This window comes from Megascapheus bottae, chromosome 3 (genome assembly GCF_031878675.1).
Source record: "Megascapheus bottae isolate mThoBot1 chromosome 3, mThoBot2.hap1, whole genome shotgun sequence".
Taxonomy (NCBI): domain Eukaryota; kingdom Metazoa; phylum Chordata; class Mammalia; order Rodentia; family Geomyidae; genus Megascapheus; species Megascapheus bottae.
The window spans coordinates 67,822,907-67,847,717 of NC_143511.1; the positions used below are offsets into that span (position 1 = coordinate 67,822,907).

At 39.8% G+C, this 24,811-nt stretch overlaps 1 protein-coding gene across 1 annotated transcript in view; it reads left to right on the forward strand.

Annotated features, from left to right (window-relative positions):
- Window positions 1–316: 316 nt before the first annotated feature.
- The window catches only part of Tmem38b (transmembrane protein 38B), a 28,756-nt gene continuing 4,261 nt past the window's right edge, over window positions 317–24,811 (forward strand). Inside the window, exons 1-5 of the mRNA XM_090330384.1 lie at window positions 317–555; window positions 6,045–6,201; window positions 16,866–17,050; window positions 18,111–18,198; window positions 21,308–21,425. Coding sequence (XP_090186510.1) covers window positions 333–555; window positions 6,045–6,201; window positions 16,866–17,050; window positions 18,111–18,198; window positions 21,308–21,425 — 771 coding nt within the window. The 5' untranslated portion in view covers window positions 317–332. The remainder of the gene's footprint in view (window positions 556–6,044; window positions 6,202–16,865; window positions 17,051–18,110; window positions 18,199–21,307; window positions 21,426–24,811) is intronic.

The window sequence follows — 24,811 nt, forward strand, 5'->3', positions numbered from 1 at the left end:
AATTTGGAGGAAAGGCAAGTATTAGGAAAACTGGATACGATCTTATTTTTAAAGATATCTTCAGCAAGTCAGTGTGGGCCGTACTTTGGCTTATTTACAGAATGGTCTGACTGGAGGACCTTGCCATACTCCAGTAAGAGTTATCCCGCACCGGTCCCCTAGCCAGTCGGAAAAGGAAAAGCTGCGTGACTCTAATTAGAAGAGCCAAGGCCCCGCCCTCGCCACGCCCTCGCCACGCCCCCTCCCCGCCCACTCACCAACCGCCGCGCGTTCGCAGCTCGGGGGAGACGGCCCGGCGCCGCCCCTCGCCGCGCCTCTGGGAGCCAGGGCGCATGCCCGGAGCTCCAGCCGTGGCGTCCCGGAGCTGCGGAGCGCTGGCCCGGCAGCGCCGGAGGGGGAACCCGTCGCCTGGGCTGCTCGGGCCCCCGAGGTCTGGCGTCGTCATGGAGTCTCCATGGGACGAGCTGACGCTGGCCTTCTCCCACACTTCCATGTTCCCCTTTTTTGACATCGCCCACTACCTAGTGTCGGTGATGGCGCTGAAGCGTCAGCCAGGTGGGTGCGGGCGCCACGGGCCTGTCCCTCCAGGTGCTGGCCGGGTGGGAGGCCGGGGAACCGCGGCCCCGGGCGGTTCCGAGGGCCGCAGGGCAGGGGGCGGGAGCCGGCTCGCCCGAGACCAATGGGGAAACCGAGGCCGGGGAGGGGGGGCGGTCCTGGACGCCCTGTCAGGGGCCGCTGACAAGGCCCGGGAGTCGGGACGGAAACACGGCCCTCGGCCACCCTCCCCCCTCGCCGCGCCCCCCCGCCCCGCGTGTCCCCGCAGTGTCCCCTTCAGTGTCACTTAGCCCCTGGCGGTAGCGCCCCCCTCCCCTGTCCGCGCGCACCGGATCCGGAACGCCCCGCGTAGGACGCCCCTCTTCCCCGCCGTGTGCCTTGCGAGCGGGGTCCCGATTTCCCGTCTCGGTGGGCGCCGCAGCCACAGGCCAGCTGTGCCCATCTGTGGAGTGGGGCCGTCCACGCCGGGGGTCGGGGGCCGTGTTTGTGTCTTCTCATATTTCACATTCACGTGTGGTTTTGTCTGCGTCTCTCCAAGGTCTGTCTTGGGCCTCTGTGTGCGAGCCTTGCCTCCTGCTTTGACCCAGAGATAACTGAGGGGTTGGAGGAGGACGCTGTGTATGTTTTTCTAAAGCCTTGGCTTCTCTGGGCACTTTTTACTTGATTTGGACTTTGTAACTCAGTCTGTTTGTTTTTAAACCTGCGTAAATGGAATTATTACTGTATTTAAGTAAGATAGGTAGTTGGCCTAATATATTGCTACTTTGATTTGAAGAGAACTACATTTTGTTACTCTTTCTATCCAAAAGTTGACATTGTTTTGTGTTGATTAAATCAGAGCTTCTCCTAAGTGTTGTCCAGGAACCCACAGAAGTCCCTGTCACTTCCAGGTTGTTTTCTTCATAAGACAGATAATGATGGCATACACCAGTAATTCCAGCTGGGACGCTCAGATCAGGGTTGAGGCCAGCTTGGCCATTTATAGACTAGACTCTTCAACCAGGACTTATTGCATGCCTGCCATTCCAGCTGTGACAGAGAAACCCGACTCATAAGACTTCAGGTGCACAGAGCAAAAAGGATCCCCCTATCTCAAAAGAACCAGTATAAAATAGCTTCAGTTGTAGCTTAGGTGGCAGATTACCTGCCTAGCAAGTATGAAGCCTTGAGTTCAAATCCTATATATACATGTGTCCATATGTAGATGTATACAGATATAGGGATCTAAATGTAGATGTATCTGTGGATATGTGTCCAAATATATGTTATATGTATTTCATAATATTCAGCTATTGCTCATCTTTTTTACTCCTACTTTCTCACAAGTGTTCAGCGAAGTTTGCCAGAGGCGACATGACTTGTGATGATGTTGGAAGGGAGTGAAGCAAGCTGTTTTCTCCTTAAAGTCAGGCTTTAAGGACATTTGCTACACTATATATATATATATGTATATATTATATATATATACACACACACGTATACATATGTGTGTGTGTATGTGTGCGTGCATGCATGTGCATGCCTTTTCTCACTAGATGATTTTGGAAAATGCTTTGGAAAATGTAGCTATTTCTCAAGTATACATGATTTACTCTACATTTACTACATTCATAATTTTGCAAATCAGTACATAAAGAGCTTTTTTTTTCTTGTTGGCCATGGGGCTTGAACTCAGGGCATGGGCACTGTCCCTGAGTTTTTTTGCTCAAAGTTAGTGCTCTACCACTTTGAGCCACAGCACGACTTTGGATTGATTTTCTGGTGGTTAATTGGAGGTGAGAGTCTCATAGGCTTTTCTGCCCAGATTGGCTTTGAACCTCGATCCTCAGATCTCAGCCTCTGCAGTAGCTAGGATTACAGGTGTGAGCCACCAGCACCCAGCACTATTTCTAATAAAAAGGTCTATGGTTTTGGGTAAACCAAGTCATGCCGCCACTATCACAACAGAACATAGAATAGTTTCCTTACTCATCCTTAAATTCTCTTCTCTTTTGTAATCAGCACCTGGTAAGCATCCATCTAACTTTTAGGGGAATAGAAGGATCCTGAGATGCCCAAATTTGAAAATTACTTGGATATTGGATGTTATTACACTATTACACATGGAGTGAAATTCCTTTTTCAGTATCAGTACTTGTCGAGAGATTAAAAAAGATAGAACTCACACATGTGTACCTATTTAATTAAGCTTTCACCAGGAGTGTGGCAACCTATATCCTATGACAATAGTTATTATTGTCAGTCTTAAGTGTCTTGTCATTTCCATCATTAGAAGACCATTTCCACTTTGATTTGTCTTGGTTACTAATAATTTTGTGCTTCTTGGGTTTGTTGGCAGCTTGTATTTCATTCCTGCAAATTGCTTTATACCTTTTGCTCATTTTTTCTGTTAGATTATAGATTGTTTACTTTATTACTTCCTCTTTGTGTTATCATGGAATATCGATTCTATTTGTATATGTATGGCTTTTTTTCTTGTCTCTTGTTGTCTTTTAACTATATTGTGTTTTAATTCACAAGTTAAAAGAAAGAACGCATGGTTTTAAATATACTTTTTAGTGTGTGTCAGTTGTGGATCTTGAATGTTGGTCCTGGATGCTGTCCCAGAACTTCTTTGCTCAAGGCTAGTACTCTACCACTTGAGCCATAGCTCCACTTGTGGTTTTTTGGTGCTTAACTGGAGCTAAGACTCTCATGGACTTTACTGCCTGGGCTTGGTATGAACCATGATTCTTAGATCTCAGCCTTTTGAGTAACTAGAATTACAGGAGACAGCCAGTGATGCCTGGCTTGAGAGGTTTTAAGTAGATAAAATGATTTTTCTAGGTCACATAGATAATAATTATAGGGCTGCCACTTGAATCCAGATTCCACTAATTCCAAAGTTTAACTTAAAGTCTCTGTTGTCTCTCTATAGACTTGTTTAATGTTACTGGCTTCCCAACATCCAGAATTTCTCAGTAACTGCCATTTGATATATTCTTTTTCCTCTCATGATTCCCAAATCACAAACTAATTTCTCTTTTGTGTAAGCATCAACCCATGAATAAAGATTGTTCTGCATCTGATATGGGAGAGGAACAGTCTGGATATACTGGACAGGTGTCAGTAATGATCAGGTTTGCAGTCTTGAATAATGAGTGTAAAGCATACAGAAAAGTGTAAACATGCATGTGTACAACTCAATGAATTTTTCAAGATGAACCTAGCTGTGTGGTAAATACTCAGATAAGAATAGAACATTCATCATCTCCAAATCATCCTTTGTTAAATAACCTTAAAAGCCAGAATAGGTTCTGTTAATGTGAATGCAGAAAGGATATCTCAGAAGTGAGTTTAGAGAATTTGCTTGAATATGTCTGAATCCTACCACTGTATTCTTTTGAATAGGTATGCTATATTCCTTAGATTGGGGTGCCAAAAGTTGTTTGTTTGTTTTTTGGTTGATTGTGATGCTTGAACTCTGGATCTAGGTGTTGTCCCTGAGCTCTTCAGCTCAAGGCTACTGCCCTACCCCTTGAGCCACAGCCCCACTTCCAGTCTTCTAGTGGTTAATTGGAGATAAGAGTCTTACAGACTTTAGTGCCTAGGCTGGTTTTGAACTGCAATCCTCAGATCTCAGCCTCCTGAGTAACTAAGATCACAGGCATGTGCCACCATGTCCGGCAAGTTGTTAAAATTTTGTTTGTACCAATAAGAAATGAACATGTAAATTTAAAGGAAGTAAAGAGTAATCAAGTAATAAAATTAATGTAGTTAAATAACCTTGATTGGGCTGAGAGCATGGCCTAGTGGTAGAGTGCTTGCCTAGCATGCATGAAGCCCTGGGTTTGGTTCCTTGGCCCAACATACACAGAAAAGGCCACAAGTGATTATTGTGGCTCAAGTGGTAGAGTGGTAGCCTTGAGAAAGCTCAAAGACAGTGACCAGGCCCTTAGTTCAAGCCTCAGAACTGTCAAAAACAAAAACAAGCCAAACCTTGACCTCCTGGTAGCTGGCACCTGAGGCACATATTCATGCCCAGTTTACTGACTGAAACTGGTTTTCAGTAACTTTTTCCCCTAGATTTTCCTGAGTAGCTTGGATTACAGGTGTACACCTATGTACCTGACTTGTCTGAATTCTTAAAATTTGTATACCTTTTTTAGGATCACTTGAGTGGAAGTTTGAAGGCATTTTGTATAGTTATTTCTCATTAGTATGTGTACTTTAAGCACTACAGTACTACTATCAAAACAGGAAGTTTAACTGTGATGTAATACTTTTATCTAGGCCATAAGGTAGCAGGTTTCATCAGTTGTCCAGTAAGGTCCTTGGTAGTGATTTCATTCCTGGTCTAGGATAGTAGGGCATGCACTGCATTCAGTTGTTTCTGGAGTGAGGAATCCTGACAAAAAGAACCCAGAGCTTGTGCATTTTAGCCAAGGATTTCCCCTCTGAGCAGTACCTTCAGCCCTACTTTCTATTCCTTTAATGTCATTTGATCTGGAACATTAGCCTTTTTGTTTGTTCCTTGAGCTCAACATTTTAAACCTAGAGGCCAGCCTTATTTTCTTTCCTAGAATACTCCTCAGATTGAGTTTGTCTGCTTGGATTAATTTATCTATTTTTGATAAAATAGACATGATGATCTACATCCTATCTGGAGCCAGTTGACATAGTTTACATTGATGATTACAAGTTTCTCCAAAGTATACTACTTCTTTCTGTGATAAGTAATGCTTAGGGTTGGTTTTATTGTGATTGAAATACTTTATCGAAAGGTGAAATGTTTCTATTTCTTACCTGTCATGTTGAAAGCTGAGTTTATTTACTTCAGCCTCTTATATTTTCTGAAGTATAGGGTTATAAACTGTTGCATATGTCATTTTGACATATTGTCTCTGTATGTACTCAGAGTAAGATTTGGTATGAAGGGGACTGTAAGTAGGAAGATTGTTTACAAATCATCTGTGACTTGGAAACTGGTAAGTAGAATCAGAAAAGCTTATTTTTGACATACTCCAAGTCTTTAAAAATGCGTCTGGGAGTGAGACACAGTGACTAATGTGTAGTCCCCCTCTACTTGAGAAGCAGAAATTACAGTGACTGTGATTCAAGGCCAGTTTGGGCAAAGCGTTAGTGAGAATCCAACTCCATTAACAAGCCAGGCCACTGGCATATGTCTGAGGTCCAGTACACGACATCCAAGGCTGACCTTGGATAAAATTTGAGACCCCGCATCTGAAAAAGCACTAAAGCGAAAGGGCCTAGGGGTCTGACTCAGGCGGGAGGGCATCCGCCTAGCAAATTAGAAGCCCTGAACTCAAATGCAGTACCACTAGGAAAAAGAAAGTTTCCTTTTTACTGATTCTTATTGGCACACTTATGAATACTAATTGGTTGCTGAATATTATAAATTTAAATTTATTTGTTGAGTGCAGTGGGCACTTGCTTGGATCTTATTTCATAATGTCCACTTATCTGAGACCTTTTGTTTGCCATTTCAGGAGCAGTAGCAGTGGCATGGAAGAATCCAGTGTCAAGTTGGTTTACTGCCATGCTCCACTGCTTTGGTGGAGGAATTTTGTCCTGTATACTACTTGCAGAACCTCCACTGAGGTTTCTTGCAAACCATACTAATGTTTTATTGGCATCTTCAATCTGGTAAGCTGCTATTATGGTGAAATGTGAGACATTTAAAACACTGTTTTTATAAATTGTTAGTAAAATTGAAGTATACTTTTTAATGTTTTTGAGAAATTAATGCATATGTAAGAAAAGAAACCAAATAGTGTCAAAGGTTTTAAATGCAGAGCTTATTTTTTTGTTGTCTTTTTCCTCTTCTCCAAAAGACAAGTATTAGCATTGTTTTATATATATTTAATAGAAACTCTCCAAACGTGGACATTAAACATTTGGCCAGAAACAATTTATGTTGAGAGCTCGACTCATGCACGAAATTAGTACTTGATAAGAATCGAGAAGTGACTAAGCAAAAAGTTCCAGTGACTTATTGTTATGACTCATACAGTTCTTGTCATACTCTGTTCAATTCCTTATACCCTTATTTTGAAGTCAGGAACAAAATGTACGCTTCATATACAGGTTTCTTTAAGAGGATTGATCAACTAAATTAAAAACATATAATACAAGTCATTAATACATGTAGGGAAATACATGCATTTCAGTGAAACTCACTAAAATTATTATTATTGCTATTATTTTTTTGCTAGTCATGGTGCTTGAATGCAGGATCTGGGTACTGACTCTGAGTTTTTTTTTGCTCAAAGCTACTGTTCTACCACTTGGACCACAGGTCCACTTCTAGCTTTTTGCTGTTTAATTGGAGATAAGAGTCTCATGGACTTTTCCTACCTGGGCTGGCTTTGAACTCTGATGTTCAAATCTCAGCCTCCTGAGTAGCTAGAATTACAGGCATGAGCTACAAATGCCTAGTTGAAATTAGTTATTAAAAAGGATATTATATATGGGGCCAGGAGTGTAGCCTAGTGGTAAAATGCTTGTCTAGCATACATAAATCTTTGGGTTCAATTCCATGGTACCACATACACAGAACAAGCCAGAATTGGTGCTGTGGCTCAAGTGACAGAGCACTAGCCTTGGGCAAAAAGTGTCCAAGGACAGTACTCAGGCTCTAAGTTCAAACCCTAGGACTGGCAAAAAAAATATAAATAATAATAGCAAAGGTAAAATAATAGCAGGAACCCCTGGCAGTAGAAACAAGGAGTAATTTAACACAGTTGCTGTCTAATATTTATTGAATTACTACTATATGTCAACAAATTCTTGTCTTTTCATCAATTTTTTAAAGTAAGCATCAACTCAGGGTTGCACTTTGACCTGTCTACATATGATATAGTATACCTACTTTCTACCCTTTGCAAGGCTATCCCAACAAGCTTCACTGCTCCATATTCACAGAAGCATTTCAAGTATACTGACCGTATTTTCTACTTGAAAATTTCTTTTTTTTTTGGTCCGTTGTGGGGCTTGAACTCTGTTCTTGGGCAGTGTCCCTATAACACTCTATCACTTTGAGCCATAGTGCCACTTTATGTTTTTTGGTGGTTAACTGGAGATAAAAGTTTCATTGATTTCCGTGTCTGGGCTGCAAAGTGATCCTCAGATCTCAGCCTCCTGAGTAGCTAGGATTCCAGGTGTGAGCCGCCTGCTCCTGGCGTTAAAATTCCTCCTCCCCTCCTCCCCTCCTCCCCTCCTCCCCTTTCTGTCTCTCTCTCTCTCTCTCTCTCCCTCTCTCTCCCTCTCTCTCCCTCTCTCTCCCTCTCTCCCCCTCTCTCCCCCTCTCTCCCCCTCTCTCCCCCTCTCTCTCCTCTCTCTCCTCTCTCTCCTCTCTCTCCTCTCTCTCCTCTCTCTCCTCTCTCTCCTCTCTCTCTCCTCTCTCTCCTCTCTCTCTCCTCTCTCTCCTCTCTCTCCTCTCTTTCTCCCTCCCCTGTCTTTTTTGGCTAGTTCTGAGCTTGGGCTCAAGGCCTGAGCACTGTCCTTGGACTTTCTCAATGTTAGAGCTCTACCACTTGAGTCATAGCACCACTTCTGGCTGCTTTTTTTTTTTTTTTTTTTTTTTTTTTTTGCCAGTCCTGGGCTTGAGCTCAGGGCCTGAGCACTGTCCTTGGACTTTCTCAAGGTTAGAGCTCTACCACTTGAGCCTCTGCACCACTTTCAGCTTTTTTTTTCTATGTATGTGGTACCGAGGAATCGAACCTGGGTCTTTGTGCATGCTAGGCAAGCACTCTACCACTAGGCCAAACTCCCGGCCCTGGCTGGTTTTTTTTTTTTTTTTTTGGTGGGTCATGGGGCTTGAACTAGGCCTGGGCGCTATCCCTGAGCTCTTCAGCTCAGCTCAAGGCTATTACCCTACCCTTGAGCCAAGCCCCACTTCCCATTTTCTAGAGTTTATTTGGAGAAAAGAGTCTCAGGTCCTTTTGTGCCTGGGCTGTCTTTGAGCCCTCATCCTCAGATCTCAGTCTCCTGAGTAGCTAAAATTACAGGTGTGAGCCACTGTGCCTGGCTTCAGAATTTCCTTTAATAGAACATGTAGAAAACAAGAGATAAATACATGGATTAATGAATCATTGTAGGTTACATCCTTGTAACTATTGTTCAAGTCAAGAGATACAACTTTGTTGCTATGCGCAGTGGCTCATGCCTGTAATCCTAGCTACTCTGGAAGCTGAGATCTGAGGATCATGGTTCAAACCCAGCCCAGGCACTAAAGTCCCTAAAGTCTGTGATACTCTTATCTCTAATTAACTACCAGAAAATGGGCTCAGTGGCTCCAGGGGTAGGGCTGTAGAGATACAACTTTGTCAGTGATCACAGTCTTTTCCTTTGTGTGTCATTCTAATCACAAACCCCTTCTCACCTAATTATTAAAATAGTATATCATTATGCTAACTTTTTTTTTTTTGCCAGTCCTGGGCTTGAGCTCAGGGCCTGAGCACTGTCCTTGGACTTTCTCAAGGCTAGAGCTCTAACACTTGAGCTTTAGCACCACTTCCTGCTTTTTTCTATGTATATGGTACCGAGGAATGGAACCCTGGCCTCTGTGCATGCTAGGCAAGCACTCTTATTACTAGGCCAAACTCTTGGCCCATTATCCTAACTTTTATGGGAATAATTTCTGTTTTTCTTTTTCTTCTTTTTTTTTTTTTTTTTGTTGGTCATGGGGCTTGAACTCTGGGACTTGGCTTAACTCTTCAGGTCTACCGCCCTACTCCTTGATCCACAGCACCACTTCAGGTTTTCTGGTGATTAATTGGAGAAAAGAGTCTCACAGGCTTTGTAGTGCCCTGGCTGGTTTTGAACTGTGGTCCTCAGATCTCGACCTCCTGAGTAGCTAAAATTACAGGCGTGAGGCACAGCGCCTGTGTTCTTCTCACATTTTTATAATTGTTCACTCTGGAAATACAACATAGTCATTTTCTAATCTACATTGTCTGATTGTCTTTCTTTTGTGACATTAACACCCTTTCTCATTCGATGTGTACAATTATGACTTGGAAATTGCAAAGTGGTCATAGTCTAATTTTTATCTTTTTATTTATCAATTAGAATATTATTATAAGTAGATATTATTGCCTTACCATGTATTATTTGATGAACCAGCTGTGCATTTCATAGAGAAAAGGCATGCCATGATTCTTTTCCTTTACTAGCCAAGATGAGGCAAACAGCAAAACATGACCAATGTTTGAAAGAACAGTAGTTACTATGAACTCAGGAAATAAATACATTTCAAAGTTCTCAATTTCAGTTTTTGTTATTATTTTAGTATCGTGGTTATAGTTAGCTTCCTCTTCTAGTTGTAGTAATGTGTGTGTGTGTGTGTGTGTGTGTGTGTGTGTGTGTGTTTCTACAGTTGTGGTCTGGTTTAGTAGTCATGAATTTCTTTCAGTTTTGTTGGTTTGCCATGGAAGATTTCCATTTCTTCTTTAATTATGAAAATATGGCTTTGCTGGTTATGGTTATCTAGGCTAACAGTTACTTTTTTTTCTCATCTCTTGAAATATATCATTGTCCGTCCTCTTTTCTTTTGAGTTTCTGTTGAGAAATCTTTTATTCTTATGGGTTTGTCTTTATGTGTGAGTTACTTCTTTTTTCTGCTTTTAACATTTTTTCTTTGTTTTGCATATTTAGTTTTAGTTTTAAGAATAACTCCTAAGAAGTAAAAATATGTATATATTATCTATGCCTTTAATTTGTAGGTTTGATCTTTTTTTTTTGGCCAGTCCTGGGGCTTGAACTTAGGGCCTGAGCACTGTCCTTAGGCTTTTGCAAGGCTAGAGCTCTGCCACTTGAGTCACAGCACCACTTCTGACTTTTTCTATGTATGTGGTACCGAGGAATCATGCCAGGCAAGCACTCTACCACTACGCCAAACTCCCGGCCCCAAGTTTCATCTTTTAATAGCATCCCAAACATCTTGCATATTCCATTCATACTTTCTTAGTATTTTTATTTGTTTAAATGAGTGTTTTAATTCCTCTACTATAATTTCTCATGTTCTGTTTTCAACTGTCTCGTGACTGAGTTTTACTTTGGGTTATTGAGGTTTTCATTTCCAGAATTTCTGCCAGACTTTAAATTTTTTCAGGACTCCCTTATCAGTACTGAATTTATCTTTAATATTCTACATTGCCTTCCTTATTTCATTGGACTGTTCATTTTAAAGTTTTTTTGAGTTCTTTCAGCAGTTTATTGATAGCCTTTTTGAATTAATTCCAGTGCTTATACATGTCCTCTTTAACTTAGTTGATCTTTTTTTTTTTTAATCACTCTTTTGAGTTCACTTTTTGAAAATGTATCAGTGGTAACTATTGTTTCAGTCTTTTATTATTGAGTTATTGGCCTTTGGAGGAGACACTTTCCCATATTTCTTGTGTTTTTACATTGAGATTTATGCATCTGTGGCCAACTTTTTGGCTGGAGGTTTAATCTCACAATGTTTAGGCAAGACTGGGTGGTAGCAAAGTTATGTTGCATTAAATAAATAATGTGGAAATCCTGCTAAAAATAAAGATTGCAAAGATTGTGGACCAGGGAACAGAGAGAGAGAAGAGCAATAAGAGATAACTACTCTTAATTGTGAATGGAAAGAAGAAATTGGGGAAAGTGACCTGAGAGGGAGAAGATAATGGTTAAAGAATATTAGTGCTAGGTGCTAGTGGTTCACTCCTGTAATCCTAGATACTTAGGAGGCTGAGGCCTGAGGACTGAAGTTCAAAGCCAGCCTGGGGACTAAAGTCATGAGACTCTTATCTCCAGTTAACTATCAGAAAACTGGAAGTGGCACTGTGGCTCAAGAGGTAGAGCTGTAGTCTTGAGCGGAAGAGCTCAGGGACATCGCCTAGGCCCAGAGTTTATGACCAACCCTAAAAAAACAAAAACAAAACAAAACAAAAAAGACAACCCCTCCCCCTAGTGTCTCACATTAAACATGAAAGAAAAGGCAGAAATAAGAAAAAAGAAACAAGAAAGACAGTGCTTAAAATGAACAATTATAAAAGGCAAAGAGTATGTTTTCTTCTTTGCTCCCCCAAGTGGCTTGTCCTTCCCCCAGTGTGAATTGATTGGGGGAGAGAAATAGCCCTGGAGTAAGAGCTCAGTACAGAGCCAAGCAATGGACTTTTAATTGTACAAAATGTTCTAATTGCATGTTCTGTGCTGGCCACTGGACCCAGTTCCCAACCTTTCAGGCACCACACTTGGCCTGAGACTGAGGCTTCCTTTGTCTCTTCCTAGGACCCACCAATTCATAGGCTGCTTTTTTAGACAAGCGGTTTGGTTCCTAGCTCAGAGAGTGCTCTGTGTTTGCTGACCCCATCCTGGTACACTGCTTAGGGCTGATGCGCTGTGGCTAGCCACCGAACCTGCTGATCTTCTGGATTTCTATGTTTTGACTTGTGATGTGTAGTGGGTGTGGTCTGGTGGGGTAGAGGAGGCAGCAAACTGGAGCTGGGATCTCTGGGACTTCTCCCATCAGATCCCTCAGACTCTATGCTCTGTCTAAACCTGGCCCACATGCCTGCTGCTAGCTGCCAGTGAGAACAGCTCTGTTTGAGTAGGGGTATCTAAGAGGAGAGATGTCATTCAGCTGCCATTTTGCCCCAAAGTGTGCAAAAGAATTCCATAAGATAATGCCAAATCATTTCCCAGAGTAGTTGCACTAATTGATATTCTCACTGAATGACATCAGCCTCTGAAAACTGGACTTTGAGCTGGAGCGAAGACTGGTGGTAGAGTGCTTGCCTAGCATGCACGAAGCCCTGGGTTCAATTCCCCGGTACCACATACTCAGAAAAAGCCAGAAGTGTGCTGTGGCAGGGAGCGGTCCTTGAGCAAAAAGTGTCTTAAGGACAGTGCCCAGGCCCTTAGTTCAAGCCCCAGGACTGGCCAAAAAAACAAAAAACAACCAAAAACCAAAAACCCTCCAAACAAAAAGGAAACTGGACTTTATTACACATAAACATTCATTCTATTCCTCTTTCTCCTTCCTCCTCTCTTCTCTCCTGCCCTCCCTCCCTCCATCCTTAGGCAGTCCTCAGATCTCAGCCTCCTGAGCAGCTAGTACTATTCCTCTATTCTAACTTTTCTCATTTCCCACATAATATCAATCCTAAGGTTTGTGTTTAGCTTAATTTTTAGAGAAATTTCTATCATTTGTGAATAAACAATAGATTCTTAATTGCTTTTTGCTGTATTAAATTTAATCATTTGTTTTATGGTGCTATCCAGCACCTCCAAACCCAGGGCTTACATATAAGCACAGACTATAGCATTAAGCTACGAGGATTCAAAGTTATGGTATTTGGTCAGCTTGTGCAGCGAATTGCTTTATATTCTGGAAACAAAAACATTGTCTTTGTTCTCACATATACTTAAATATAAAACAATGAGGCTGGCTTAAAGACATACTATTTTCAATTTTTAAAAATTGGCATTGGGGTGATTTCACTGTTACATTTCCATGAACGTATGCAGTATATCCCAACCAATCTCACCTTCTTTATCCCTCTCCCTTATTCTTTCCACTTTTCAAAAACAATTTCAAGAAGTTTCATCATTCATTGCCAATCATTTATTTCAACATCCATTCTCATGTACTGTTGGTAGCACCATTCCCTTTGCCTATTTTCAATTTCAAGGTTATGATACCTAGAATAAATTTGTAATCTTTGCTTCCCTTAACTTGAATTTGATAGTTAAAAATGTGAAGATGTTAGGAATGTACTTTATTTTTGTATTAGAATGTACTTGTCACCCATAGGTCTCTTCTCCTCCCCCCTCCCCCCACCGTCCACAAGTGCAGACATCTAGAGACTAGCACCATCTGCTGGCTAGGTTAGGTCCTAATAAACTTGGAAGATTGTGTGTACTTTCATAAGATTTGTTTTTTCTTTTGTAAAATCTGTTTCTGGGGGAAGTACATCTTTTTTAGTTATTGATTTTTGTGCTTTATTATGCGTCTCTTAAACTTCCAGTATAACTTCCAATATTTTGCACATATGTATAACTGAGAATGCATTCAGATGAGGAAACATACATAATTATGTGTCACTTTTTTCCCCCTCGTCATGGGGCTTGCACTTGAGACCTAGATATGTCCCTGAGCTCTTTGGCTTAAGGCTAGCACACTACTACTTGGAGCTACAGTGCCACTCCCAAGTTTCCTTGTTAATTGGAAATAAGGGTCTCACGGACTTTCCTGCCTTTGAACTAATCATCTTCAGATCTTAGCCTGCTGAATAGCTAGGATTACAGGTGTGAGCTATCAGTGCCTAGCTTGTTTGTTAGTGAGACAATCTTGCTATATAATATAGTCTAGACAAGCCTTGAACTCATTGTGGAGTCCTGGCTGCCTTTGAATGCATGATTCTCCTGCTTAGTCTCAAGAGGGCTGGGATATAGACTACCCCATTAAGCCTGCTTGTTTCCAAAGCATATACATGACACTACTAATTTGTTAGAGTAGTGAGAGGAAGGACAATGATGTGGTATTGTTAGACAAATGTGAACTTCAGATTATTGTGCTGTTTTGGCTTTGTCAAGTGATCATGTTCTTGAAAGTAGAAAATATTTAGTAAAGTACCAGCAGGTCATAGAAGATAACTCTGGGGAAGCTTCTCTCTGCTTAGAATAAGCCCAGATTCTATTGCCACCTTTTCTCCATGTTATAGCTTCCATTCGTTGGTGACTTTCTTTGTATCTTGGGTTTTTGTTGTTATTGTTTTGGTTAATCTTGGGGCTTGAACTCTGGGCCTGGGCGCTGTCCCCTGAGGTCTTTAGCTCAAGGCTACTGCTCTTCCACTGAAGCCACAGTGCCACTTCCCATCTTCTGGTAGTTAATTGCAGTCTTGAAGACTTTTTGTGCACGGGCTTGCTTTGAACCTTGATCCTCAGATCTCAGCCTCCTGAGTAGCTAGGATTATAGGCATGTACCATGGTTGCCTAGCTTGTATCTTGTTTTATTTTGACTAACTTTTATGCCTTTTTCTATTAACCTAACACATGTGACCTAAAAGTATATGAGAATGAGAATTCTATTTTTGTCTTCTTATTCCATGTCTTTTCTTGTTCCTTGGCATATTTTCTTTACATTTTTTTTGTTTGTTGGCCCTGGGGCTTGAACTCAGGGCCTGAACTCTGTCCCTGGGCCTCTCTGTACTGAAAGATAGTGCTCTACCACTTGAGCCACAGTACCACTTCCAGCCTTTTCTTTTTATGTGGTACTGAGGAATTGAACCCAGGGCTTCATGCATGCTAGGCAAGCAGTCTACTGCTAAACCTCATCCCGAGTCCTATTTAGATACTTTTTAAGCTTACGATCTTAGATGTTACAAATTTAAAGATGCAATTGTTATTGTTACTGTTATTACTATTATTGCCATTTTGCTGGTATGGGGCTTAAACTCACAGCCTCAAGCTCTTGTTTGGATTTGTTGCTCAAGACTGGTGCTCTACCACCTGAGTTTCACTTCCACTTCTGGCTTTTTGGAGATAAATTGGAGGTAGGAGTTTCACAGCCTTTTTTTTTTTGAAAGATTTTATTAACCGATTTTTACATCATGTTTCAAATGTCATGTTTAACAAACAAGTATTCAAGAAGGGAATCTGTATTCAGTCACTGGCACATAGATTTTAGAACATAATTAAAATTAAGCTGAGGGTTTGTATGTCATAGATACATAATATAACATGTCTATAGAGTATATATCTCATCATAGATTTTTTTTCATTTTTGTTTTTTTTTTAATTTTTTTATTATCGGGTAATGTAAAGAGGGGTTTCAGTTACATTCGCCAGATAGTAGGTGTTTTACTTCTCATACATTGATATCCCTTCTTACATTTTTGTCCCCATTTCCCTTCCTCCACCCCCTTCCCATCATAGATTTTTTATGTCTATGTCATTAATTTATATCTCCAAGGCCATGTCCATAACCTTGGGTACGCAAATACTGAGTCATCGCTCTTGTACTGTTTGGATCTAATATCCACATATCAAGGAGACCATGCGCCTTTTGTTCTTTTGGTCTTGACATAACTCACTCAAAATGATTTGCTCTAGTTTCATCCCCTTCCCAGTGAATGCCATTATTTTATCTTGTCTGTTGGCTGTGTAGAATTCCATTGTATTTATGTACCATGGAAGTGGAACTGTGGCTTAACGTGCTACAGCACCAGCCTTGAGCTGAGGAGCTCAGGGACAGTGCCCAGGCCCAGAGTTCCAGCCCCTCCACTAACAAAACCTCTGTATATATGTACCACATTTTTTGTATCCATTCATCTGTAGTGAGGCATCTGGGTTTTCCATCACTTGGCTATTGAGTTTCATAGACTTATGACAAGGCTACCTTTGAACTATGATTCTAGGATTATATTATGAAAGGTAGCTACCAGCACCCAGATTATAGTTGAAATTGTCTTTACAGAGGGACCAACATAGTGAATAATTAATAATAAGTGATTTGCTGAGGAACTTAAAAAAGTCTCAGGGCTTTAACTCGGGGCCTGAGCACTGTCCTTGGACACTTTTTCCTCAAGGCTGGTGCTCTCCCACTTGAGCCACAGCACCACTTCCAGCTTTTCTATGTATGTGGTACTGAGGAATTGAACCCAGGTCTTTGTGCATGCTAGGCAAGCATTCTCCCATTAGGCCATTCTCCTGTCCTCCACCATTGCATCTTTTATTATGTCTCAGAAGCAATATGTTGGCAAATATCTGGTTTCATTTTTTTCAGCAGTATGGAAATATTTTTCCTTAACATAGCCTGCTTCTTTGGCTGACTTCTGCTTTTCTATAGATGGAAGCTCATGTCTGTCAAGGCACACCAGGATTGGAGCTAGTACTTCAGCCCTTGCTGAGTTACCTATGGCCCTTCTTCTCTTAATTCAATGACAGTTTGTAGCTAGAGGACACCAGAGTTTTGGAAGTGACTGAACATTTTAAGGAGACATTTATTTAGTAGATTCTGAAATAATAGCTTCTAAAATAGGATAGATAGGTACAAATTAAGAAGTGATACTTCATACATGCATAGAATATTTAGATGTCCATTGTTTACATTACTCTGTGATTATAACTTTTACAAATTATTTTTCATGTGATTTAAAAAAAAATCAGCTTTGTTCCTAATCTGTGTTCTTCTTGAATTCAACTTCTGAGCTTATGTGAGTTTATATGGATAATTCCATTTGTTGGGCATTACTATGTTGTTAATATTTATGAATTGAATTTTTATTTCTATTCTGATACCATTCATATATTAAAATACTAAATTTTAATTTCAGGTATATTATATTTTTTTGCCCATGTGACCTAGTTTCTCGTGGTTATTCATTCCTACCTGTTCAACTCCTGGCTACTGGAATGAAGGAAGTGACCAGAACTTGGAAAATAGTAGGTGGAGTCACACATGCTAACAACTATTACAAAGATGGCTGGATAGTCATGATAGTTATTGGATGGGCCCGAGGTAATATTTATAGTATGTATTCATTAGTATTCTATTAGTTGATGGTCCATAACTACTGACTAATGGTTTTATATATATGTATATATATATATATATAACTATGGTTATAGTAATGGGGATTGCATATTTTAATAAGTTTTGGGGAAATAAAAACCATGTTTTTGTTGGCTATTAAAATCAATTCAAAACTTTTCATTAGTACCTGTCATCAGCCATTATTTGGAGTCTGACTGTCTTATTATATACAGTTTTTATGATTTATTAGAAACCCCTGAATTAGAGAGATTCATAGTTAATTATTTCACCATAAATAAAAACTTTACATATCAATATATGTGGTTCATGTATTTACAATACATTTTTTCTCTACCTTGAATTATTAGAAATGGAAAGAAACGATGAAATGTGGGTTCATGTTCACATTTTAAGTGTTGTCTACTATTTTTTTTTTTTTTTGTGGGCCACGGGGCTTGAACTCTGTGCCTGGGTGCTGTCCCTGAGCTCTTCAGCCCAAGGCTACCATCCTTTCCCTGGAGCCACAACCCCACTTCCCGTTTTCTAGTGATTAATTGGAGATAAAAGTCTCAGGTTCTTTACTGTCCAGGCTGGCTTTGAGCCCTGATCCTCAGATCTCAGCCTCCTGAGTCCCTAGGATTACAGGCTGAGCCATTGTGCCGGGCTGTCTACTATTTTATATGTAGGATTTGAACAGATTTTTCTAACCTCTTGTTACAGTAGATTGCCCCTAAAACTGATCATATTAGGAAAGGAAATGATTTTATTTTTACTTTTACTATTTTAAACATGCCTCTAGCCATATCTCTAACTGAAGCACCAATTTTAACCCTAATTACAGTTTAAAAAACAAAAGGTAGTTGCCCTGTGGGTAAAAGAGGAGAAATTCAATTGTCTCAGTGCTTTCAGTATATAATATACCGTTTTCTCCCTCCAAGTATTCAATTTTGGGAATTCTTTTAGATTTTAAATCAATCATAGCTTCCCCAAATATTTTCTCTTAGGAAGTCTGGATAAATTTCTTGTTTCTTTTTCTTATTTTTAGGTGCAGGTGGTGCCATTATCACAAGCTTTGAGCAATTGTTAAAAGGACATTGGAAACCAGAAGGTGATGAGTGGCTAAAAATGTCATAGTAAGTTGGCAGATGTTATATTTACCTAGATTTTACTGATTTTTTTTTCCTTTGCTTTTTTTTTTTAATTTTTTTAGGGGGAGGGGTGCCATTCTGGCCTTGAACTCAGGGCTAAGCCACTGATGTTGAGCTTTTTTGCTCAAGGCTAGCATTCTGTCACTTGAGCTACAACTCTACTTACAGAAGCACCTATATTCTGGTATAGTCTCTATTTTTTCATAAATAGAATGTTGGTGAGTTAACGTTAATGGTGTTAGCCAGGTTTTCAGAAGACAATGAGGAGCATCATCTTGGAAACTAGAGGAAAAGTAATCCTTGTTATAAAGTAGCATTCACTAATCTAATTGTTCATTATAGTTTATGGAAAACATTACTTGTATGCAGTACATTTGGGTATTTTGCTGATAAGATTTCTAAGCAAAAGTGTTGAAGGTACAGCCTGGAGTTCTCCAATTGTTTACCCTTCTCCTTTTTCCCCTCCCTATTCCTCTTTCCATTGTCCAGGCTGATCTTAGTCTGACTTTTTTTTTTTCTTCATGCTTATAGTAAAATGCTTGAGAAAAGTGCTTAATTAAAGGAATAACTGCTGAAAAAAAAAAAGAACCACACTTGGTTGATTTGAGATACTTTCCGACTATTCCAACTTATAAAAGATAAAGATTTACTCTTAGGAACGTTTGTTCTGGAAAGAAGTGAAGGTTATGTGCACAACCTTTTGCTAGCATTGAAGAGATTAGGCATGTGATTCACGAATCCATTCAACTAACACTGCAGAAGCCAAGAGTAGAGATGAGTTATCCAAGAAAGATCTGTGGAGGATTCTCTTGTCTAGTGGCATGGATCCCGAGAGACCTAGAGGAGTTTGGAAATGTTAAATCAACAGAAATACTGCCAGCTTGGACTGAAAGGACAGAATAAAATAAAAGAAAGCTGACAGACTGCCCAAATTCTGTGTGTAGGAAACAGAATGATAAAACCGCTCAATTGAAAATATGTGCTGCCTGTGAAGGAAAGAAATGATGAAATTCATGTGGAAGCTGTGGGTCAGAGACCTGAGGCTAGGTCTACAGCCTGGAGGGAGTTGGAGGTATGGAAGCCAAGCCATGAGTATATGGAATGGCAGACAGAGGATGAACCTCTAGCCAGGGAGGATTGGAACTTGCCCAGATGAATTTCAAATGGCTTGATACCAGTGGTGTCTTTCCTCCATTTTCCCCCTTTTGGAATTGGATGACTATAATATATCCAACGCCTGTTCTGTCATTGTATTTTGGGAGTGAGTAACTTGTTTTTTGTTTCATAAGAAACTAAAAAGTATTAGATTTTCTAATGCAATTTGATTTTCCTTATCAGTCTCACACTCTGTAATTTAAAACTTTCTTTGTGTTGGGTGTTAGTTCACAGTTCTAATCCTCATTGCTCTGGAGGCTGAGATCTGAGGAACACAATTTGAAGCCAGGCTGCGCAACTCTTATCTCCAATAAAGTTCCAAAAAGTCAGAAGTAGAGCTGTGGCTCACGGAGTAGAGCACTAGGCTTGAGGAAAACAAAAACTCAGGGACAGCTCAGGCTCAGAGTTCAAGCTTCAGTACTAGCACATACACACAAAAATTTCGTTGTAAATCCAACTGCTCCCCAATGCCCTCCTCCAATTTATTACCTATAAATGTTTCTTCCTCAAATGCAACATTTACTTATTCATTTTTATTTTATTTTATTTATTTATTTTTTCCAGTCCTGGGCTTGATCTCAGGGCCTGAGCACTGTCCTTGGACTTTCTCAAGGCTAGAGCTCTACCACTTGAACCTCAGCACCACTTCTGGCTTTTTTCTATGTATGTGGTACCGAGGAATCGAACCAGATCTTCAAGCTCTCTACCACTAGGCCAAACTCTCAGCCCCTATTTATTAATTTTTATCTTATTTTATTTTTGACAGGTCTGGGGTTTGAAATCACTCTGCCAGCCCCTTTTTGCATTGGTTATTTTCAAGAGAGGGTCTTGTTCTATGCTCAGGCTGACCCGGATGGTGAACCTTCTATTTGTGATTGATTCCATGTGTGGCTGGGGTGACAAGCATGCATTCCTGCACCTAACAATTACACTTCCCCTATTCCTTAAGATGATAGGTGTAGAGTAAACATTGGTCAAAGCAGAATCTCACAATCTTTTATCTGCCCCAACTGACCTCAAACTGCAGTCCGTTTTCCCAATTTTGCTTCCAAAGTAGCTAGGACTATAGGCTTGAGCCACAGTGCCTGGATGGTGCAGTCTTCCAGTCTTTTTTTTTTTTTTTTCCCCCTTTTCCTATGTCAGTTCTGGAGCTGTCCAGGCTAGCATTCTACCACTTGAACCACAGCCCCACTTCTAGCTTTTTGCTGATTAATTGGAGATAAGAGTCTCATGGACTTCCCTTCTTTGGCTGGCTTTGAAATGTGATCCTCTGATCTCAGCCTCCTGAGTAGCTAGGACTACAACCATGAGCTACCGATACCCCGCTCATTTTTTTAATCTCTTAAACTTTCTTTTCAGAATCTATATATTAAAATATTAGAGAAAGCTAAAATGCTACACTGAAACTAGCTAAGTATTGAGCTTTTTTGGCACCGTCTTTTCTCCATTCTATACAGGAGTCTGCAGTTGGTCATAATAGGAGTATTTGAACTGTAGAAAAGAGCAAATGCTGTACAAATCAGAGCTCCTCTACTCACTGTACTTCGAGATCTCGTTTATCACTAATGGTTTTACAAACTGAACCTAAGTTATGCTGTGGAAAATGAGGATTTCTTGTCTTTTTTTTTATATGACCAGATATGTCTCAGAAGTATTGTAGTATGAAAACATAGCTTGTCATTCACGATACATACGAATGTTGTAAATCTCTATAAAAACTTCACATGGTGAGAAATAGTGTTTATGTTTTAATAACTTGTCATTTCCAAACTTTGGCGTATATTTACAAAGCTTGTTTTTGTGTTAATATAGTAATAGTTTACTATTTTATAGAATACTCATTGAAAAAGATATAAATAGGCCATTTTAAAATCTTGTATATTTTTTATTTGCCAAATCATGTTTATTGTTTATCAACTAAAAATGTGTTTTGTTTCAGCCCATCCAAGGTAACCCTGCTGGGGTCAGTTATGTTCACATTCCAGCACACCAAACATCTGGCAGTATCAAAGCACCATCTGATGTTCCTTTACACCATCTTCCTTGTGACCACAAAGGTAAGTGTTTAAAGGGTCTAGGGATCATATCACACAATCTACACAGCCTATTCTCTTTAGTAGAGTCGTACATATTGAGCCAGTACTAAGTCTATTTGTTGTTTTATTGTAATTATATGAAATATACAGGTTATTTTTGGTGATTTCTTCATTTGTCTTGCAGACAGCCCGTTAGTATATAGAATCCAGAAAGTACTGGAGATAGCCATGGTTGATCAGGGTCTGCCTTATTTGTAAAATGAGGTTCATGACGTTGATGTTCTCTGAGTTTCTTTATGTTCTAAATTTCAAGATTTCATATTATGACCTCTCTGTAGCCAATCTCTTCTATTTTTATTACCTAGCTAGAAGCTTTATTGTAGTTTTGTATGTGTATGTTTTTTAACCTTATTCAGTTTTTATTTTATACTAGAACATGTACAGTGCAGTATCCTACAATGTACATATTTTAGTATATATTTAAACACAGACAGATATTATAATCGTAAATAACTTATTTTTTTTTTTCTTGATGGCTTGTTTATTTCAGTACTGAGGCTTGAAATCAGGGCCAGGGTACTGCCTCTGAGCTGAGCTTTTTGGTCAATTATTGCTCAAGCTTTCTTGCTCAGTTTATTTGCTCAAGGCTAGCACTCTACCGCTTGAGCCATAGCTCAACTTCTGGCTTTTTTTTTTTTTTTTTGGTGGGGAAGCCGTAAGAGTCTCGGGGAGTTTCCTACATGGGCTGACTTGGAACCTTGATCCTCAGGTCTTATCTTCCTGAGTAGCTAGGATTACTGGCATAAGCCATCTGCAACCCAGCTCAGGGTTTTGTTCTACTGTACTCCAAAAGTTAGACATCATAGAGAATGTAGAAGTACGTATATTTTGTGTCAGGTATTTTTTGTTTATTTGCTTCCAGTTCTGGGGCCTGAACCCATGGCCTGAACACTGTCCTCAGCCTTTCTCAATGCTAGAGCTCTATCACTTGAGCCACAGCACCACTTCCAATTTTTTTTTTAATGTATGTGGTAAGAATTAAACCTGGGTCTTCTTGTATGCTAGGCAAGCGCTCTACCACTAGACCAAACTCCTGGCTCCTTGTGTCAGGTATTTTTTTTTTTCCTGGGCATTTTGTAATGATGTAGCTTGAGGTATATAAAGACTGTAACAGAGATTTAGACAATTTCTTTGTCTGACTTTCTATTTTAGAATATGTTAAGAAACAAAATTATCACTAGAGTGTCCTATTTTCTATCCTCAATCAATCAATCATCTATCTTTTTGGTTGGTTGTGGGTCTTGAACTCTGGGCCTGGGCGCTGTCCCTGAGCTCTTCAGCTCAAGGCTAGCACTGTACCACTTAAGCCACAGCGATACTTCTGGTTTTCTGGTGGTTAATTGGAGATAAGAGTCTCAGACTTTTGTTCTGGGCTGGCTTTGAACCTTGATTCTCAGATCTCAGCCTCCTGAGTAGCTAGGATTATAGGCATGAGCTACCAGCACCTGGCTCTTTTTTTTTTTTAAGCAAAAGTCTGACCCATACTATTTAATTCAGGTAAGATGCCTTTAAGTATATACTATGTTAGGAGATAGTATTATAATTTATTTGTAAAAAAATAAGGCTTCATTGTGTCAAAATTATATTTTTGTTACCTTGTTAAATCAAGAGCTGATAAGAGGCTGAGTTCACAGCAGTCTGTCCTTGAACCATCTCAGCAGTAATTTCTAATGCTAGTGATACTTCTCAGCAGAGTGATGAGTCTGTAGGGAGGGGAGATTCTATTAAAACACTTGACTTTGAAAAATATTATTAGTTCATGTTCTTAGAAAATACTTTAAGTCTTGGCATAATTCTCATTTGGATTATGTGAAAAGACATTTCTATTTTCTTAAACCACTGCTTTTTATCTGAGTTCTTGTATTTTCTTGGCTGTCCATTAAGCAAAGCTATGACCAAGATAATTATGCTAGCATATCTCATGCTAACTAGTCTAAAGGCACTGCTATATAAGAAAATTTATAAATCTTTCTATTACAATTCAAACTTAGATGATGATGTTCTATTTAAACTCCTCTATAATTTTTTTTCCAAGTAACTACCTTCAAAGACATGGCAACCTTTTGCTTGTGTGATGGTGGGCAGACTTTTATTACTGCTAGTACTTGTTACTGTTTTCTAATTATCAGTTTACTTGTTTGTTACTGCCTTAGATGCAAAGAAGGGAGGGATGATAGTATTTAGCATTCTTCTGACAGGTGGGTGTAATGCATACATTATTTTAATCCTGTTGGTGCTTGATTTTAGACCTTATTAATCCTCATTCAGGGTTGTCTTTCCAGAATGTACCTTCTTATGCGTGAAATGTATATCTCAAGTTGTGCACCTTCCTGACTTCAACTCCCAACCTATCTTCTAGTATCAAGCAGCTGGCCCCTGAAATGTGTGCTCAGTTGTTGGCCTCTTTTCTTTGCTCTCTGCAAGGCTTTTGAATTCTCTTCCTTTTTATGTATGTACAGTTGAGGAATTAATAAGTCTCAGGACAGAGTACATATGCATTTTGGTTTCACTGCCACAGGGTTCTTTTGGTCTGAATTGCCCTCAGGTTCCAGATGTGTTGGCTTTTTCAGACTCTGGCTTATCTCCTGTTCCTCTTGAGTCTGCTTTGTTCTGTAACCCCTAGCTTTCAAAGTGGCTCAAGCCATGGAGAATGCAAAGCTCCCTTTATTCATTCTCCTTTCTCTTAGGGACTGTAGGTTCTGCCTATACTGTTGCTCTACAAGGACTTTTAGGATTTCTTTTTTTTTTTTCATATATTTTTTATTGTAATTAATAGAAGGGTTACATGATATTTGCCAGTTAGATGGTGCATTAATTCCCATACATTGATACCCTTTCACATGTCTTGGTCCCCATTTCCCTCCCCCCACCCCCACCCCTCATCTTGTTTTCTCCCCTTCCCTATCCAATTTCAAATAACCAAATACAAATATATCCAGTATATCAGGTAACGAAGGGAGATACTGTAACAATATGAGATAACCAAGGGACAGCAAAAGAGATGAGAGATAACATAGTACCTTAAGGACAACAATCATTCATTATATGGCTTATGATTCTATATCCTAGAGATCCTTTCATTTAGTGTCCTACTATATGGCCTTTTGTATCAAGGTTTTGCTCTATTGCAAATCTCTGAAAGGGAAGCCCAAGGTTTCTACTGATTATGAAAAATGAGGGAAACCATTGAGCCTAAGTTCCTTTGAGTCTGGCTTACTTCACTTAATATGATCTTTTCTAAGTCTTTCCATTTCCTAACAAATGGGGCAATGTCATTCTTTCTGACAGCAGCATAGAATTCCATTGTGTACAAATACCACGTCTTGTTGATTCACTCATCAACTGAG